At 39.6% G+C, this 21,371-nt stretch overlaps 1 protein-coding gene across 1 annotated transcript in view; it reads right to left on the bottom strand.

Annotated features, from left to right (window-relative positions):
* Positions 1-21,371, bottom strand: part of CFAP54 (cilia and flagella associated protein 54) — a 379,568-nt gene that overhangs the window by 53,408 nt on the left and 304,789 nt on the right. The window contains exons 47-48 of the mRNA XM_023735735.1: positions 14,549-14,602; positions 11,270-11,477 (exon numbers count right to left, since the gene is read on the bottom strand). Of these exons, the coding sequence (XP_023591503.1) occupies positions 11,270-11,477; positions 14,549-14,602 (262 nt within the window). The remainder of the gene's footprint in view (positions 1-11,269; positions 11,478-14,548; positions 14,603-21,371) is intronic.

The raw sequence follows: 21,371 nt of genomic DNA, 5'->3' as shown, positions 1-21,371 counted from the left end.
TTAATCAATGTCATAAAACAACATGTGTACTACTGTTTCATGAGAAACTATTTGTTCTGTAAGCCTTCACCTAAAGTACAATAAAATATAAAAAATAAAAAAAATAAAAAAATAAAAATTCCTGCCTCGCAATGCAAAGCCGGTTCTTATTTTGACCCAGGGAGAAATGAAAGAATTTACATCATAGTCTTTACCTGTCTTCAGTAAATCTGGCTTCCAAACTACAGGTGAGAGAAAAACCACAAATCATTATTTGACTAAAAATACCTTTAAAAAGAAACTAAGTTTGTCAGTGGGAAGGGGAGTCTAGAATAACACGGAACTGAACACATCTGACTTCCTCTCTACTCCCATCCCCAACCTACCTAACTCCAGTGGTGTCACTAGGGGAGTGTGGGAGATGTGGACTGCACCCCCTTACACTGTCAGAAGGGGTGACACCAAAATGGTCCCAAGGAACGAAGGGGCAGTGGCAGCGGTGGCAGGCAGCCAGCAGCACCAGGGGAGGGGCCACCAAGGCAGTGGCATCACGAGGGTTGGTGTCACCCGTCACCCAGTGACCCAATGTGGTAACTCGTGACCACCCCCCCAGTCACTTGCCAGGCACTAGGGTTGGTGTCACCCTGTGCAGTAACTCATCCCCACCCATTCCTATCACCTGTCAGGGTGTGGAGGGCTAGGCCAAGGCACCTGCCAGTGGGCGGAGAAGAGGGTCTCTGCCTTGGCCAACTGGAGAGGCAAGGAGCTGCAGAGGGTGGGGCCAGGAAGGATGAAGCCACACAGCTCAGCACTCGGCTGTGTGTGGGGGCATGGTGGGCTGGGCCACTCTGACCACTGGGGGAGCATCCACTGGTTGGTCTCACCCATCGGGGGGGTGACATCATAAGTTACCACACTGAGTGACACCAACTCTAGTGACACCACTGCTTAACTCATCTCCTGAATTAGGAGGCTGGTTGGCACCTCCTAATGAGGTACCAGTATCAGGAAGTCTGAGGGAGGTGGAGCTGGGACTGGGTTTTCTCTCCTAATAGAGTAACAACTACAGAGACAGAGAGAGAACAAACAACTGGAGACTGGTATGGAAGGACACTAGGAAGAGTATCAGAACATGAGAGATCCTAGAAAGATATTCATGCACCCATGTGACATAAGGTTAACATGGGGCTCACACAGTGTTCTTGGCCCCCAAGAAAAAAGCTGGACAGGTGAGCCATGTCCTTTCCATCCAGCAGCTAAGAGATACAAGGAGATTTGGTGTCTTAGTAGTGACCTGCCTGTCAATGTACCTCTGGTTCTCTTCACCTTCTATCATTGTGTGACTGATGCCAATAAGACCGGAACTCCATTGAGATGACTAGAAAAAACAATAACACATCTAAGAAGAGCTGTGGTTTAGACATATTCTCCTCTCTTTCCTGGGCACCTGGAAAGACTATACATCTTAGCCTCTTTGCACTTAGATAGGGCCTTTATTTTCTTAAATAGGAGTTCCAGACTGAGGCATTTAAGAGTGTATATGGCACCCCATATTTGCAAATAATATAGAGAATATGAACCTAATTATGAGCTCCAGGAAAGGAAGATAAGCATTCAGGGCAAAGTATGGATAAATATATGATGTTCCTAGAAGGGAAGAAAATAAAAATATCAACTGCATCAAAATTAATTTATACATTTTAGTGTAATTCCAATTTAAAAAACAAAAGTGTTTTCTGATCACAGGTTTCTTGTTTAGATTTGGATTGAATTATCTTGAAATAAACAGGTATACTAAATGTCCAAGAATAGCTGAGGAAAATATGAAAAAATTGAAGTGAACAGTGATGATCTAACAGACAAAGGACACTGAATTTACTATCTTTCCAGATCATTCTCTCTAGAACTGTGAATCCAACAATATTTCGACCCTTCTGGAATCTACTATCCATTGATGCTACCAGTTTTCATTGTTCCCTCACCTCCTCCTCCCGTCATCCTCTCATCCCTCCTTATTCAGCTTTAGTTCCTTAATCCATCATTATAATCACTCTCTTGCATACACCTTCAACTTCCTCGCGAATTCTCTTTTATGTAACTTATCTGGCAAAACCCCAACTTCCATTAAATCCAATTCTCTGAAGCTTAATGTGGCTGGAGAAAAACATGCTGACTGCTCTCACTTTAAATTCACACCAAGGACTCAAAAAGGTCCTCAGTGCTGTCCAGCAGTCCTGCTCCATTTCCCTAGTCCACTTGCCCTTCTATTTCCCAAGGTAACTAGTTCATCCCTTATTTGCTCTTCTCAAAATCTCCAACATCTTCTCCCCCATTCTCACTTGCTATCCTTGTTTCCTATTCCACTAAAAATAAATAAATAAAAGAACTCAGAAGACATCTTGCACAAATTCCCACAAACACATCTATCTACCTACCTGTACGTGTACCTACACACTCTGTCCTTCCCCTTGTCATTATGAACTTCATGCCCCTATCTAGTGCTAAGTCCTTTATTTGTGCACTACTTCCTATTTCTTCTTGCCTATTTAAGACTATTATGTCAAATATCCCCACCCTAACCCTTGCATCATTGATTTTCTTCCTCTACCAACTGAATCACTCCTATCAACACACAAATATGCTGCTATTTCTTCAATTAAAAAACAAACAAAACTTTTTTGCCAACTTCTCCCTTAAGCAACCTTCTGTGGTTAAGTATTTGGTTGCTAACCAAAAAGTTAGTGGTTCAAATCCACTAGCTGCTCCTTGGAAACCCTATGGGTAGTTCTACTCTGTCCTACAGGGTCTCTATGAGTCTGAATCAACTTGAAGACAATGGGGTTTGTTTTTTTTTTCCACAACACAACAAAACTTCTCAAGATTTATCACTCCAATTCTTCTCTCCCCATTCGAACTTGAATCCATTCCAGTAAGGGTGAGTTCTCTGAAAATCATCTTCTCAGATTCTCCAGTAATATCTTTTCTGTTAAGTCCAGCCTCCATATTACCTGACTATTGATTCAATAAATCACTCTCTCCTCCTAAAATCATCTTGCTCACTTGTTCCTTTTCAGTCTTCTTTGAAGATTCTTCCTCGTTTCTCTGAGCTCTTAATGTTGGTGAGCCAAAAAGTTCATTCCTTGGACTTCTTCTCTTCTCCATCTCCACTCTCTCCCTTGGAGATCACATCCAGTCTTATGTCTTTAAGTACCATCTATAGCTTAATAATTCTGAAGTATCTCTCAACCCTAGACCTTTCTCCTAAGCTCCAGAATTATATAACAAACTGCCTACACTTTAAGTTCACTCGGATGTTTAATAGACATTCCAAACTTAACATGTTCAAAAGTGAACTCTTGATCTTCCCTACCAAAACTGCTCCTCTCTTCTTACAGCATTCTCCTTCTCAACTAATTATAATTCTATCCTTCCCCTTGTTCCAGCCAAAGTCTTGAAATAAAGCTTGACTTCTTACTTTTCCCCAAACCATATCTCCCAGCGCACCAGCAAATACTTTTGGCTCTATCTTCAAAATATGAGGTGCCCTGATGGCACAATTGTTAAGTGCTTGGCTACTAACTGAAAGGTTAGCAGTTCAAACCTACCCAGCAGCTCTGCAGGAGAAAGATCTGGCAATCTGCTCCCATAAAGATAACAACCTAGAAAATCCTATGGGGCATTTCTACTCTATTACATGGGGTCACTAAGAGTTGGAAATTGACTCAGTAGTACCTAACAACAACACAACATCTTCAAAACATATGCAGAATCTGGCCATTTCTCACCACCACCACTGCTGCCACTCTTGTTCAAGCCATTATAACCTCTTGCCTGAATTATTTTATATCCTTCTAAAAAGATATGATCATGGTATTATAATTATTCTCCTTTGAATTGTGTCCACCAAAAAGATATGTTGAAGTCCTAACTCTTAGAGCCTGTGAGTGTGACCTGATTTAGAAATAGGGTCTTTATATGTGTAATCAAGTTAAGATGAGGTCATACTGGATTATTTGTTGTTTGGTGCCATCTAGCCTGTTCCACTGACCCTATGTATAACCAAACTAAACACTGCCTGGTCATGAGCCATTCTCACAATCATTATTATGCTTAAGCTCATTGTTGCAGCCACTGTGTCAATCCATCTCCTGGAGGGTCTTCCTCTTTTTTACTGGCTCTCTACTTTACCAACCATGATGTCCTTTCTCCAGCGACTGGTCCCTCCTGATAACACATCCAAAGTATGTGAGACAAAGTCTCACCATCATCACTTCTAAGAAGAATTCTGGCTGTACTTCTTCAAAGACAGATTTGTCAGTTCTTCTCATAGTCCATGGTATATTCAATATTTTTCACCAACACCAATTCAAAGGCATCAATTCTTCTTTGGTCTTCCTTATTCATTGTCCAGCTTTTGCATGCATATGAGGCAATCAAAAATACCATGCTTTGGGTCAGGGCTGCCTTAGTCCTTAAAGTGACATCTTTGTTTTCAACACTTTAAAGAGGTCTTTTGCAGAAGATTTGCCCAGTGCAACGCATCATTTGATTTCTTGACTGCTGCTTCCATGGGTGTGGATTGTGGATCTAAGTAAAATGAAATCCTTGACAACTTTTCCTCGGTTTATCATGATATTGCCTATTGGTCCGGTTGTGAGAATTTCTGTTTTCTTTATGCTGAGGGATAATCCATACTGAGGAGCCCTGGTGGCATAGTGGTTAAGAGCTTGGCTGCTAACCAAAAGGTCAGCAGTTCAAATCTACCAGCCGCTCCTTGGAAACCCTATGGGGTAGTTCTACTCTGTCTTATTGGGTTGCTGTGAGTTGGAACTGACTCGATGGCATCTAATGACAACAACAACAATCCATACTGAAGGCTATAGTCTTTGATACTCATCAGTAAGTGCTTCAAGTCCTCTTCACTTTCAGCAAGCAAGGTTGTATCGTCTGCATATTGCAGGTTGTTAATAAGTCTTCCTCCAATCCTGAAACCACGTTCTACTTCATATAGTCCAGCTTCTCGGATTATTTGCTAAGCATGCAGATTAAATAAGTATGGTGAAACAATACAGCTATGACACACACCTTTCTTGGTCTTAAACCACACAGTATCTCCTTGTTCTGTCTGAACAACTGTCTCTTGGCCTATGTACAGGTTTTGCATGAGTACAATTAAGTATTCTGGAATTCCAAGTCTTCACAATGTTATCCATAATTTGTTATGATCTACACACTCAAATGTCTTTAGATAGTCAAAAAATACAGGTAAATATCTTTCTGGTATTCACTGTTTTCAGCTAAGATCAGTGATGATACCCCTCGTTCACGTCCTCTTCTGAATCTTGCTTGAATTTTTGGCAGCTTCCTGTCAACGTACTACTGCAACAGTTTTTGAATCACCTTCAACATTATTTTACTTGCATGTGATATTAATGATATTACTAGATAATTTGCTCATTCTGTTGGATCACCTTTCTTTGGATTAGGCACTTAATGTGGATCTCTTCCAGTCAGTTGGCCAGGTAGTTGTTCTCTAAATTTTTGGCATAGACAAGTGGGTGCTTCCAATGTGGCATTTGTTTGTTGAAACATCTCAACTGGTATTTTGTCAATTCCTGGAGCCTTGTTTTTCAACAATGCCTTCAGTACAGCCTGGACTTCTTCCTTCAGTACCACTGGTTCTTGATCATATGCTATCCCCTGAAATGGCTGAATACTGGCCAATTATTTTTGGTACAGTGGCTCTGTGTATTCCTTCCATATTCTTTTGATGCTTCCTACATCATTCAATGTTTTGTCCATAAAATCCTTCAATACTGTGACTCAAGGCTTGGAATTTTCTTCAGTTCATTCAGCTTGAGAAATGCCAAGCATGTTCTTCTCTTTTGGTTTTCTAACTCCAGATCTTTGTATATTTCATTATAATACTTTACTCTGTCTTCTCAAGGTGCCCTTTGAAATCTTCTTTTCAACTCTTGTATTTTATCATTTCTTTCTTTTGCTTTACTTCGTCTATGTTCAACAGCAAGTTTCAGAGTGTATCTTCTAACATCCATTTATATCTTTTTTTTTCTTCCTTCCTGTCTTTTTAAGGACCTTTTGATTTCTTCATGAATGATGTCCTTGATGTCTTCCCAAAACTCGTCTGGTCTTTGGTCATTAGTATTCAGTGTGTCCCATCTATTCTTAAGATGGTCTGTAAATTTAGGAAGGATATACCAGAGGTCATACTTTGGCTCTTATGGGCTTGTTTTAATTTTCTTCAGCTTCAACTTGAACTTGCATATGAGCAATTGATGGTTTGTTCTGCAGCTGGTCTCTGGCCTTGTTCTGACTGATGATATTGAGTTTTTCCATCATCTCTTTCCACAGATATGGTCGATTTAATTTCTGTGATTCCTCGCCATATGGCAAGGTCCACATATATACTCACCGTTTGTTATTGAAAAAAGGTATTTGCCATGAAGAAGTCATTGATCTTTCAAAATTCTATCATAAGATCCGGCATTGTTTCCATTACCAAGGCCATATTTTTCAACTACCAGTCCTTCTTCTTTGTTTCCAACTTTCGCATTCCAATCACCAGTAATTATCAATGCATCCTGATTGCATGTTTGATCAATTTCAGACTGCAGAAGTTGGTAAAAATCTTCAGTTTCTTCACCTTTGGCCTTAGTGGTTGGTGTGTGAATTTGGATAATAGTTATATTAAGTAGTCTTCCTTGTAGGCGTGTAAATATTATTCTATTACTGACAGTGTTGTACTTCAGGATAGATCATGAAATGTTCTTTTGACAATGAATGCAATGCCATTCCTCTTCAATTTGCCATTCCTAGCACAGTAGACCCTATGATTATCTGATTAAAATGGCCAGTATCAGTCCATTTCAGCTCACCGATGCCTAGGACATCAATTTTTATGCATTCCATTTCATTTTTGATGACTTCCAGTTTTCCTAGGTTCATACTTCGTACATTCCATGTTCCAATTATTAATGGTTATTTGCAGCTGTTTCTTCTCATTTTGAGTCATGCCACATCAATAAACGAAGGTCTGTAAAGCTTTACTCCATCCACATCACTAAGTTAGACTCTACTTTGAGGAGGCAGCTCCTCCCCAGTTGTATTTTGAGTGCCTCCGAACCTGAGGGGCTCATTTTCTGGCACTATATCAGACAGTGTTCTGCTGCTATTCATAAGGTTTCCACTAGCCAATTTTTTCAGAAGTACACCGCCAGATCCTTCTTCCTAGTTTGTCTTAGTCTGGAGGTTCTGCTGAAACCTGTCCACCAAGGGTGACCCTGCTGGTATTTGGAATACTGGTGACATAACTTCCAGCAACACAGCAACACATAAGCCACTACAGTAAAACAGACAGATGAGTGGTGGCTTGCGTATTAAAAAAAAAAAAAAAAAATCCAGGGCATCAATAGGGGGATGGGTAAATAAATAATGGGCTATTCACAGCACAGAATATTATACAGCCAGTAGAAAATAATGGACCAAAGCAAAAGCAGTTAACTTGGTGTGGTTTCAGTAAAGTTTTGCTGCATAAGAAATTCAAGATACAGAAAAATGTGGATTATACCATTTTGTAAAATAATGACAATTTCTGTAAGTGTATACATATGAAAACCTGTATGAATATGGATACATATGAATAGATACCACCACTTGTCTGTCAGTTTGTTGTACTGTGGTGGCTTGCATGTTGCTGTGATGCTAGAAGATATGCCACTGGTATTTCAAATACTAGCAAGATCACCCATGGTGGATAGGTTTCAGAAGAGCCTCCAGACTAAGACAGACTAGGAAGAAGGGCCTGGTGGTATACCTCTGAAAAAACTGGCCAATGAAAACCTTATGAATAGTAGTGGAACATGGTCTGATGTAGTGCCAGAAGATGAGCTCCTCAGGTTAGAAGGCGCTCAAAATACAACTGGGTAAGAGCTGCCTCCTCAAAGTAGGGTTGACCTTAATGACGTGGATGAAGAAAAACTTTTGGGACTGTCATTTATTGATGTGGCATGACTCAAAATGAGAAGAAACAGCTGCAAATATCCATTAATAACAGGAATGTGAATATATGAAGTAGGAATCTAGGAAAATAGGAAGTAGTCAAAAATCAAATGGAAAGCATAAAGATTGACGTCCTAGGTATCAGTGAGCTGAAATGGACTGGTATTGGAAATTCTGAATCAGACAATCATAGGGTCTACTACGCCAGGAAAGACAAATTGAAAAGGAATGGCATTGCATTCATTGTCAAAAGAACAATTCATGATCTATCCTGAAGTATGATACTGCCAGTAATAGAGTAATATTCATATGCCTACAAGGAAGACCAGTTAATAGAACTATTATTCAAAATTACACACCAATCACTAATGCCAAAGATGAGATATTAAAGATTTTTACCAACTTCTGCAGTCTGAGTGGGAGAAAGATGTGGCAGTCTACTTCTGTAAAGATTACTGCCTTGGAAACACTCCGGGGCAGTTTTACTGTGTCCTATAGGGTCACTATGAACTGGAATGGACTGGGAGGCAATAGGGCTGCAGTCTGAAATTGATCAAACTTGCAACCAAGATGCATTGATAATTACAGGTGACTGGAAGGTGAAAGTTGGAAACAAAGAAGAAGGATTGGTAGTTGGAAAATATGGTCTTGATGACAGAAACGACACAGGAGATGACATAATAGAATTTTGCAAGACCAATGACTTATTCATTGCAAATGCCTTTTTTCAGATACATAAACAGCAACTATACACGTGGACCTCGCTGAATAGAATACACGGGAATCAAATCGACTTCATCTCTGGATAGACACAAGGGAGAAGCTCAATACAAGGCCAGAGGACGACTGTGGAACAGACTATCAATTACTGATATGCAAGTTCAAGTTGACACTGAAAAAGATTATAACAATTCCACATGAAGCAAAGTAAGACCTTGAGTATATCCCACCTGAATTTACAGACCATCTCAAGAACAGATTTGACACACTGAACACTAATGACTGAAGACTTGACGAGTTGTGGGAAGACATCAAGGATATTATACATGAAGAAGAAAGCCAAAAGTCATTAAAAAGACAGGAGAGAAAGACCAAAATGGATGTCAGAAAAGTCTCTGAAACTTGCTTTTGCATGTAAAGCACATAAAGCCAATGAAAGTAATGATGAAGTAAAAGAGCTGAACAGAAGATTTCAAAGGGAGGCTCAAGAAGACTAAATTATTATAAAGAAATGTGCAAAGACCTGGAGTTAGAAAACCGAAAGGAAAGAATACACTTGGCACTTTTCAAGCTGAGAGTACTAAAGAAAAAATTCAAGCCTCAAGTTGCAATATTGAAAGACTCTATGGGCAAATATTGAACAATACAGGAAGCATCAAAAGAAGATAGAAGGAATACAGAGTCAGCGTACCAAAAAGAATTGGTTGATGTTCAATCATTTCAGGAGGCAGCATATGACCAAGAAATGATGCCACTGAAGGAAGATGTCCAAGCTGCACTGAAGGTACTGGTAAAATGCAAGGCTCCAGAAAATGACAGAATACCAATTGAGATGTTCAGCAAATGGGTGCAGCGCTGGAGTTGCTCACTTGTCTATGCCAAGAAATTTGGAAGACAGCTACCTGGCCAACCAAGTGGAAGAAGTCCATATTTGTGCCCATTCCAAAGAAAGGTGATCCAACAGAATTTGGAAATTATCAAACAATATCATTAATATCAAAAGCAAGTAAAATTTTGCTGAAGATCATTCAAAAAACCGTTGTAGCAATACATCAATAGGGAACTGCCAGAAATACAAGCTGGATTCAGAAGAGGACATGGAACCAGAGATATCATTGCTAATGTCAGATGGATCCTGGCTGAAAGCAGAGAATACCAGAAAGATGTTTACCTGTGTTTCATTGACTATGCAAATGTATTCCACTATGTGGATCATAATAAATTACAGATAACATTGGGAAGAATGGGAATTCTGAACAGTTAATTGTACGCGTGAGGAACCTGTAAGTAGAGCAAGAGGCAGCTATTCGAACAGAACAAAGGGATATCGCGTGGTTTAAAATCAGAATGGTGTGCATCAGGGTTGTGGTCTTTCATCATACTTGTTCAATCTGTATGCAGAGCAAATAATCCCAGAAGCTGAAATAAATGAAGAAGAACAGGGCATCAGAATTGGAGGAAGACTCATCAACAACCTGCGATATGCAGATGACACAACCTTGCTTGCTGAAAGCAAAGAGGACTTGAAGCACTTACTGTTGAAGATCAAGACTACAGAGTTCAGTATGGATTACACCTTAACATAAAGAAAACAAAAATCCTCCCAACTGGACCAATAAGCAACACCATGATAAACAAAGATTGAAGTTGTCAAGGATTTCATTTTACTTGGATCCACAATCAACACCCATGGAAGCAGCAGTCAAGAAATCAAACAACGTACTGCATTGGGCAAACATGCTACAAAAGACCTCTTTGAAGTGTTAAAAAGCAAAGCTATCACTTTAAGGACTAAGGTGTGCCTGACCCAAGCCATGGTATTTTCAATTGCCTCATATGCATGCAAAAGCTGGATAATGAATAAGGAAGATGGAAGAAGAATCGATGCCTTTGAATTATGGTGCTGGTGAAGAATATTTAATACACCATGAACTGCCAGAAGAATGAACAAGTCTGTCTTGGAAGAAGTACAGCCAGAGTGCTTCTTAGAAGCAAGGATGGTGAGACTTCATCTCACATACTTTGGACATGTTATCAGGAGGGATCAGTCCCTGGAGAAGGGCATCATGCTTGTTAAAGTAGATGGTCAGTGAAAAAGAGGAAGAACCTCAAGGAGACAGACTGACACAGTGGCTACAACAATGGGCTCAAGCATAGCAATGATTGTGAGGATGGCGCAGGACTGGGCAGTGTTTTGTTCTGTTGTACACAGGGTTGCTATGAGTGGGAAATGACTTGACAGCACCTAACAACATGAATGGATCTACATATGCATATACAGTGGCTGCAACAATGGGCTCAAGCATAATAGTGACTGAGGATGGCGCAGGAGCGGGCAGTGTTTCATTCTGTTGTACATAGGGTCGCTATGAGTTGGAACCCACTCGTTGGTACCTAACGACAAAAACATTCTTAGGTATAAGCACATGTGTATGTCATATGAGCTTAGAGGAAAATATGCAGAATATATACCAAACTATCCATACGTAACGGGAAATGGCTGGAGGAAAGCAGGAGAAATGGGAGCAAGCAAAAAATAAAACATGATTACCTTTTATGTTTGGGAGGTTTGCTTTGTTCCTCTCGTAAATAGGTCCGTGTTGGCATGTTTTTGATGTATTTTCTGAGATACAATTTATTGTTGCAGCCACACTTATGAAAAAGTGTGCTCTGACCAAGCAAAACTTACTTAAGAGATGTTGTTGGCCAAATGAAACCAGAAATACAGGCGAGCCTTTATTTATTAATTCATCAAGTGCCTAACAAATTTAAACAGAGGAAAACAAAGCAAGTTAGCAAAATATTTTTTTCAGATACTACTGACTTCATTACTCTTTTGCACTCAATCCGTTTGGTGTTTGATAGACATGAAGTACCATAAATGGCAGGTCTAACGAGAGAGACATGTAATGTCATAACCATCCCAGCAGTGCACCACTGCTTCTGCCATTCCCCACCAATATGTGACCTGTGCTTCAATAAGCCAGCCCTGCCATGTAACAGGAATGAGCGTAGTGCTGAAAGAGAGGAGACACTTTATCAAAATAGAGAAACAGCTAAAGCTCATCAGCCATGCATACCTGCTGCTCTGCTTCCGCGTAAGAAAATTAGAGCTACCAGAACAGGAAGAGGGGAAGAATGGGTGGACAAGCACTCTCCATACCCAGTTTAGAGTCTGTGGTTAATCATTTTACCCCTCCTTTTATACCCCCTCAACTCCCTGGCCCCTTCTGGTGCATACATAATTCCTTGACAAAATCACAGACTTCGTGCAACCCAACTCTGACTCTTCTGAGGCCTGAATCCCTGAGTTAAAGAGGGCTGGAGAAAATTAGGCAACCATGCCAAGTGGTCTTGCTTTAAGTGTCTGGTCACACCTCAGTGCTGCCCAGTAACCATCCAATATTTCCCTAGTTCATTCACTCTTCCTCTCTCCTAGACAACAATTTCACACCTTATCTTCTCTCTTCTAAACTCTAAACCTTACTCCCCTACCCCTTCTCTGAGCTGATGACCTTGCTTCCTCCACTTATTAACAGAGAAAAACTGAAGCAGAGGAGAGTGTCCACAGACCCCACAGCTCCATCGGTCCTCTTACTCAAGTATTTGCCCCCACTGCCTTGCTTCTTGCTAAGGCTGGTGCCACCACTTAGGCCATCGATCCTGTCCCCACTGGCCTACTCAAGACATCACTGTAGCCATTCTCTCCTCCCTCTCCTACATCATAACTCTTTCCCTCTCTGCAGAGACAGTCCCCTCAGCACACAGCCATGCTGTCAATTCCTCAGTCTTAAACAAACAAAAAAACTCTCTAGACTCCTACTTCCCTCCCCAGCTACTATGTGCCCTAATTCTCTTTTTCCTTTACTTCCAAGCTCTAAAGACTGTTAATATTCTAATTTCTCTCCTTACATTTGCTCTTAAACTCATTCCATTCCTATACTGCAACCTTTGGGTCACGGTCACCAATGGCTTTTTTTTGTGCTAAAATCCAACGGTCATTCTCAGTCATCATATATCGTATACTTCTAATCTAAGATACCATTATTTCATATACCAATTAAATTGTCACACAGCATCAACTTAAGATGCATTCTGATTTCAGAGAGGAAAACTATTTGTCTTATGTAAAGGAACAAACAAACAAAAAGCATTGCCTGAGAGAGTTCGAGGAAGTTTGGGGTTGGGGATCTTTGTTGCTATTGTTCAGACTCCTTTCCTAACCTCTTGTAACAGGTGGGGATCAAAGCACGCAGAAGAGCCAGGCAGAAAGTAGAGCTGATACCAAATTGTTTACTAGGAACATGGTTGACCTTCCCTATCTAGAAATCATACTTTCGATGGGGAAGAGGAAGATTTCTCTTCTCTCCTCTCTCCACTGCAAACAGTGACTTAATGAGCCTTGACAATTACACACAAACACTTGAGGATCAAAAGAAGATTAATCGGTAAGGCTATTTAACACTCCTTTCTCTCCCTCTCTACAGAAATATAAAGTGTAATCTGAAGAGTCTTAAGCAGACCAATAGTACTGTTTTAATTAATTAGCTAATAAAAATTGTTTTTTTCACTATGCTGTCAGTCTCTTTTTGTATAACAAGAAAGGATCAGACATTCCCTTTATACCCCAAACCACTTCTTGAGTTGTTTTTTTTTTTTTTTTTTTAGGATGTCCTGGCATTTATGACTGGAAAGAAATAAATACTGTTAAACATTCCAAGGTCTTGGAACACTAAAATGAAATATAAATGTGCATTTGTATCTTCCTAATGTTAACCCTTTCATTTCAGGCAACTTATTTATAAATTAAGACAAATTTCAGGCAAAAACAATGGATCATCTGAAAGATAAATGAAAAGTGAAGTTGATGGAATAAAATGTGGCATTTAAAAAAATAAAAAGTATGTGTATCTGTCTATATGCACTGTCACCCTGCTTTTGTAAACTCCTTATCTATCTATAACCCTCTTTAACAATGGTTGCATTACAACTCTTTCACCTGAACACTTAATAGTGAACAGACTGACAATCTCCCTAAGATTTTTTTTAATGATTATTTCAAGACGTTTAAATGCCACCAAGTCATCAAAGGAGCCCTGGTGGTGAAGTGGTTTAAGAGCTCGGCTGCCAACCAAAAGGTTGGCAGTTCAAATCCATCAGCCACTCATTGGAAATCCTATGGGGCAGTTCTACTCTGTCCTATAGGGTTGCTATGAGTTGGAATCGACTCGACGGTAATGTGCTTGATTTTGTTTTGGCTAGGTCATCAAATGCTTAAATCCCAATCATTCAATTATTGTCAGGATCAAATGTATTTAGGTGGACAGTCTAATCCTCTTTGTGAATATTATTGGGGAAGTTAAAACAGCTGCTTACGGAAATGCCAAATGAGCACATTCTAAGCCATTGGTTGAGAGACAGTCTCAGAACTGTGAAAAACCGTTAAGAGCAAAAGCGGTAGTAAACAAGTGGGCTACTGCGAAATGTACAAAATCCTTTTCTTGCAATCAAAGTCAGCTGTTATCTTCTAGGTTATTAAGATAAATACTAAAGTTAGAGACATCTGACATGTGTAGGTGAACAAAATGAATACACACCTGTAACTGAGAAATGGGAGCAGTAGCTGATACTTGCCCAATCTGAAAGCCAGGTAGGTTTGGGTGGAATCTAGCTCAGCGTTTTGAGATAAAAGCCCATTATTAGAAGTAGAAAAGCATATTATGTAACTAATGTTTTCAAAAACAAAGATTATGCCTATTAAATGGGTTGCAATGGCTCCAATATTATCCACACTAAATAGCTAATGTTTATAAAGTATTGTTATCCTTACCTGTAAATTTTCTTTGCTAGTAAGAGGTTTTCCTGAGTCAAATGATTGAAATATCTGTCAATATACAAAATAGTAACATTGGGAACAAGATTATTTGAGGGTTCTTTTAAATAAAACTGTTAATATGTTCTTTAAAAATTATTTTAAATACCATTTTTATTGTAAAATCAGTACATGTTGCAGTCAGCAAAAACAAATATAAAGAAGAAAGTAAAAACCATTCATAAGTCAACTTCTTTAGGTCATCAATGTTAATAGTTTGATGCCTTTCCTACCAATTTCTTTTGGTATATTTTAAAAATTTACATGTATACACACACAGATACACACAGATTAGTATCCTGTTTTCACTAAACGTTACATCATAATTATCTTCCTATACCATTAAGTAATTTGTAAACCTAAGTCTAACACCTAGGTAATGTTCTAATCTATGGCTATACCATAACCTCTTTCTGTTTGTAAGACATATAGGGGCCGCTTCCCACCTTCATCCCACTATTCAGCCCTAGTTTGAATAATATTAATGACTATTTTGTCTGTATTTATAATTATTGTCTTTGGATAGATTCCTGGAAGCAGAATGCCTGGGTCAAAAGATAAGAACATAGAAAATTGAAAGGGACTAGCTCAATTTACACTCCCACCTACATGGTATGAAAATGCCAGGATTACTGCACTTTCAACAGCATTGACTGTTATTACTTTAAAAAATATTTCCCAGTTTGACGTGAACTTGTATTACTTTCAGAATGATGATATTTGTGGGATTTTCCCTTTTTTGTGAACTATCTGTTCATATGTTTGGTTCTAAATGTAATGTTGTACCAGGAAACATTTGATTTATTTGCCACAGAAGATTGCTGCATCATCATGTAGGACTCATTTCTCTTGGTATAAAAGGCCCATTTTAAAACATGCCCATTTGTACATGCCAATACTGATGCCCACCCATATCCCCCTGGTCATCAAGAAGCCATGAGCAGCGGCCGGGGACAGGTCCCTCACACATGGAGGGCATCCTACCTGTAACTCTGTCTGAGGGCATTCTGTGGCCATAAAAGCATGCAGGAGAGGGCAGGGAGAAACCTCACCATTGAGGGACAAGAGATATGTTCTACTCAATCTGTCTTGGGCCCCATTGGTCCACAGCAGCAACCTTCTCAGCAATGCCTTCTGGATAGATTTTTCTCCCTTTCCTGTCTAACCTTCCCAATTACCCTCAAGCTTTCATGGGATCACCCCCAAATATGCTGCTTGCCTACATGCACCCAAATCCTCATCTTAGACTCTTCTTTTGAGGGACCCCCCCAAACCAAGAAGCCAGCTATAGCTTTTTATTGGAAGAAAATGCTGGTAAGGGTTTAAAAAAAAAGAAAAAGTTCCTTTCTTGAAGATATTCTTTATCTCTTCGAATACATTGAAAAGTGAGTAATTGAATCCAAGGGGAAATGTCTGGTGGCATAAAGTGAAGAGAGTTGATAATGGAGCTTAAGATTTAGTGATGAGAGCAGAATCCTGCTATAAGTATAATGTTAAAACATAGGATTTTTAAAAAATCGAATAGTAATCTATAAGTTTTTTGTCAGTTACTTCTATTACAACTGAAATCTAATTCATTAATCCCTTCTTTAAATATCTAGCCTGGAGCCTAATAACATTGGCACCTATTTTAATTATAAACTCAGAATGTATTTTCTCTTTTAATTACATTTTTGAAAATTCTCAAGTGGGGCAGGAAAGCTGCAAATTAACTTTGAGAATACAAAATTTGAAGTCAGAATCCATTCGAAGAAAATTCACCCACACACCTGTTTTAGGAAAACTAGTTGATAAAACTGAAGTTTGGAATTTACATGTAAAAATTACTTTCAGATTTTTTGTTACTTTTGGTGAAAGCAGTGGCCACTGAAGTCTCTCATGTTCTATCCACTAGCTTCTCTTTTGGTCTCCTGTACTGATTTTTTTTTTTCTTTCTTCCTGGCCTCTGAATGTGGACAACCCTGAGTCTCAGTACTCTGACTTCTACTTTTCTTCAGCTATCTCAGTCCCCAACTGATTTTATCCAGTCCTATGATATTACATCTCAGTGCTAATGACTCCCAAATGTATAGCTGCAGCCCCAACCTGGAGCTGGACTGAATTTATACCTGTTGTTGTTGTTGTTAGGTGCTGTCTAGTTGGTTCTGACTCACAGTGACCCTATGTACAACAGAACGAAACACTGCCTGGTCCTGTGTCATCCTCACAGTCACTATGCTTGAGCCCATTGTTGCAGCCACTGTGTCAATCCATCTCCTTGAGGGTCTTTCTCTTTTTTACTGGCTCTCTACTTTACCAAGCTTGATGTCCTTCTCCAGAGACTGGCTCCACATGATAACGTGTCCGAAGTATGTGGGACAAAGTCTTGCCATCCTTGCTTCTAAGGAGAATTCTGGCTGTACTTCTTCAAAGACAGATTTGTTCATTCTTCTGGCAATCCATGGTATACTCAATATTTTTTGCCAACACCATAATTCAAAGGCATCAATTCTCTTTGATCTTCCTTATTCATTGTCCAGATGTGCATGCATATGAGGTGATTGAAAACACCATGGCTTGGGTCAGGATCACCTTAGTCCTTAAAGTGACATCTTTGCTTTTTAACATTAGAAAGAGGTCTTATGCAGCAGATTTGCCCAATGCAATGTATTGTTTGATTTCTTAACTACTGCTTCCATGGGCGTTGATTGTGGATCCAAGTAAAATGAAATCCTTGACAACTTCAATCTTTTCTCTGTGTATCACGATGTTGTTTATTAGTCCAGTTGTGGGGATTTTTGTTTTCTTTACGTTGAGGTGTAATCTATACTGCAGGCTGTGGTCTTTGATCTTCATCAGTAAATGCTTCAAGTCCTCTTCACTTTCAGCAAGTAAGATTGTGTCATCTGTATATCATAGGTTGTTAATGAGTCTTTCTCCAATCCTAATGCTGCACTATTTTTCACACAGTCCAGCTTCTTAGATTATTTGCTCAGCATACAGATTAAGTAAGTATGGTAAAAGGATACAACTCTGACATGCACCCTTCTTGACTTTAAACCACACAGTATCCTCTTGTTCTGTTTTGTACAACTGCCTCTTGGTCTATGTACAGGTTACTCATGAGCAAAATTAAGTGTTCTGGAATTTTCATTTTTTGCAATTTTATCCATAATTTGTTATGATCCACACAATCGAATGCCTTTGCATAGTCAATAAAACACAGCTAAACATCTTTCTGGTATTCACTGCTGTCAGCCAGGATCCATCTGACATAAGCAATGATATCCCTGGTTCCATGTCCTCTTCTGAATCTGGCTTGAATTTCTGGCAGTTCTCTGACAATATACTGTTGCAGCCACTTTTGAATGATCTTTCTGTGTAATATTAATGATGTTGTTCAATAATTTCTGCATTCGGTTGGATCACCTTTCTTTGTAATGGGCAGAAATATGGATATTTTCCAGTTGGTTGGCCAGGTAGCTGTCTTACAAATTTCTTGGCATAGATGAGTGAGCACTTCCAGCACTGCATCCATTTGTTGAAACATCTCAACTGGTATTCCGTCAATTCCTGGAGGCTTCTTTTTCATCAATGCCTTCAGTGCAGCTTGGAACTCTTCCTTCTGTACCATCAGTCCTTGATCATATGTTACCTCCTAAAATGGTTGAACATCAACCAACTCTTTTAGGTATAGTGACTCTGTGTATTCCTTCCATCTTCTTTTGATGCTTCCTGCATGGTTTAATATTTTCCTCATAGACTCCTTCACTACTGCAACTTGAGGCTTGAATTTTTTCTTCAGTTCTTTCAGTGTGAGAAATGCCAAACATGTTCTTCTCTTTTGGCTTTCTAACTCCAGGACTTCGCACATGTCATTATAATACTTTACTTGGTCTTCTCCAGACAGCCTTTGAAATCTTCTGTTTGGTTCTTTTAATTGATCATTTCTTCCTTTTGCTTTAGCTACTCAACGTTCAAGAGCAAGTTTCAGAGCCTCTTCTGACTTCCATCTTGGTCTTTTCTTTCTTTCCTGTCTTTTTAATGATCTCTTGCTTTCTTCATGTATGATGTCCTTGATGTCATTCCACCACTCGTCTGGTCTTTGGTCATTAGTGTTCAATATGTCAAATCTATTCTTCAGACGGTCTCTAAATTCAGGTGGGATATACTCAATGTTGTACTTTGGCTCTGGTAGAATTGTTCTAATTTTCTTCAGTTTCAACTTGAACTTGCATATGAACAATTGATGGCCTGTTCCACAGTCAGCTCCTGGCCTTATTCTGACTGATGATATTGAGCTTTTCCATCATCTCTTTCCACAGGTGTAGTCAATTTGATTCCTGTGTATTCCATCTGGCGAAATCCATCTGCATGGTTGCCATTTATGTTGTTGAAAAAAGGTATTTGCAATGAAGAAGTCGTTGGTCTTTCAAAATTCTATCTTGCAATATCCAGCAAAAGTCTATCAGGCAATATCCAGCATCATTTCTATCACCAAGGTCATGTTTTCCAACTACTAATCCTCTTTGTTTCCAATTTTTGCATTCCGATCACCAGTAATTATAAATGCCTCTTGATTGCATGTGTGATCAATTTCAGACTGCAAAAGTTGGTAAAAATCTTCAATTTCTTCACCTTTGGCCTTAGTGGTTGGCATGTAAATTTGAATAATAGTCATATTATCTGGTCTTCCTTGTAGATGTATGGATATTATCCTATCACTGACAGAGCTGTACTTCAGGACAGATTTTGAAATGTTCTTTTTGACAAAGAATGCAACGCCATTCCTCTTCTATTTGTCGTCCCTGGGGTAGTTATTATTGTTGTTGTTAGGTGCTGTCAAGTTGGTTCCAACTCATAATGACCCCATGCATTTAGCCTGGTCCTGCGCCATGCTCACAATTGTTATGCTTGAGCCCACCTGTTGCAGCCACTGTGTCAATCCATCTCATAGAGGGTCTTCCTCTTTTTCGCTGACCCTGTACTTTACCAAGCATGACATCCTTCTCCAGGGACTGATCCCTCCTGACAACATGTCCAAAGTATGTAAGACATAGCCTCGCCATCCTTCCTTCTTTTTTATTTTTTCCCATACAAAAATTTATACTTACATTGTTACGTGACCCTAATTGCTCTCCCTATACTGTGATAGCACATTTCTCCTTTCCACCCGATTCCCCACGTCCATTCAAACAGCTCCTAACCCTCTCTGCCTTCCCCTCTCACATCCGGACAGAAGCTGTCTGTTTAGTCTCCTGTATCTACTTGAGCTAAGAGGGACACTCCTCACGAATATCACTTTATGTCCCACAGTCCAGTCCAATCCCTGTCTGAACAGTTGGCCTCAGAAATTGTTTCAGTTCTGGGCTGGTAGAGAATCCGGGAGCCATGCTTTCCGGGGTTCATCCAGTCTCTGTCAGACCATTAAGTCTGGTCTTCTTACTAGAATTTGAGTTCTGCACCCCACTTTTCTCCTGCTCCATCTGGGACTCTCTGATATGTTCCCTGTCAGGGCGGTCACTAGTGGTAGCTGGGCACCATCTAGTTCTTCTGGTCTCAGGCTGATGAAGTCTCTGGTATATGTGGCCCTTTCTGTCTCTTGGGCTAATACTTTCTTTGTGACTTTGGTGTTCTTCATTCTCCTTTACTCCAGGTGGTTGGGACCAATTGATGCATCTTAGATGGCCGCTATGCAAGCTTTTAAGACCCCAGACCCCACTCACCAAAGTAGGACGCAGAACATTTTCTTAATAGGCTTTGTTATGCCAGTTGACCTAGATGTCCCTTGAAAGCATGGTCCCCCAGACCCCTACCCCTGCTACTCTGTCCCTCGAAGTGTTTGATTGTATTCAAGAAACTTCTTAGCTTTGGTTTAGTCCAGTTGTGCTCACTTCCCCTGTAGTGTGTGCTGTCCTTCCCTTCACCTAAGATGATTCTTATCCACTATCTAGTTAGTAAATAACCTCCCTCTCCCTCCCCACTCTCGTAACCATCAAAGAATGTTTTCTTTTGTGTTTAAATCTTTTCTTGAATCTTATAATAGTGGTCTTATACAAGATTTGTCCTTCTGTGACTGACTAAATTCACTCAGCATAATGACCTCCAGCTTCCTCCATGTTATAAGATGTTTCACGGCTTCATTGTTGTTCTTTATCGTTGTGTAGTATTCCATTGTGTGGATATACCATAATTTGTTTATCCATTCTTCCACTGATGGGCACCTAGGTTGTTTCCATCTTTTTGCTATCGTTGAACAGTGCTGCAATGAACATGGGTGTGCATATACCTATTCGTGTCATGGCTCTTATTTCTCTAGGATATATTCCAAGGAGCGGGATAGCTGGATTGTATGGTACTTGTATTTCTAGCTTTTTAAGGAAGCACCAAATTGATTTCCAAAGTGGTTGTACCACTTTACATTCCCACCAACAGTGTATAAGTGTTCCAGTCTCTCTACAACCTCTCCAGCATTTATTATTTTGTGTTTTTTGGAATAATGGTAGCCTTGCTAGGGTGAGATGAGATCTCATTGTAGTTCTGTTCTGCATTTCTCTAATGGCTAATCATCATGAGCATTTCTTCATGTGTCTGTTAGCCACCTGAATAGCTTCTTTGGCGAAGTGCCTGTTCATATCTTTTGCCCATTTTTTAATTGGGTTATTTGTCTTTTATTGTTGAGGTTTTGCAGTGTCTTGTAGATTTTAGAGATTAGATGCTGATCAGATTTGTTGTAGCCAAAAATTTTTTTCCTGGTCTGTAGGTTGTCTACTTACTCTTTTGGTGAAATCTTTTGATGAGC

This window comes from Trichechus manatus, unplaced genomic scaffold, assembly GCF_000243295.1.
Source record: "Trichechus manatus latirostris isolate Lorelei unplaced genomic scaffold, TriManLat1.0 scaffold00081, whole genome shotgun sequence".
Taxonomy (NCBI): domain Eukaryota; kingdom Metazoa; phylum Chordata; class Mammalia; order Sirenia; family Trichechidae; genus Trichechus; species Trichechus manatus.
The sequence above is the reverse complement of the archived record's forward strand: the minus strand, read 5'-3'. Positions and strand labels throughout refer to the sequence as shown.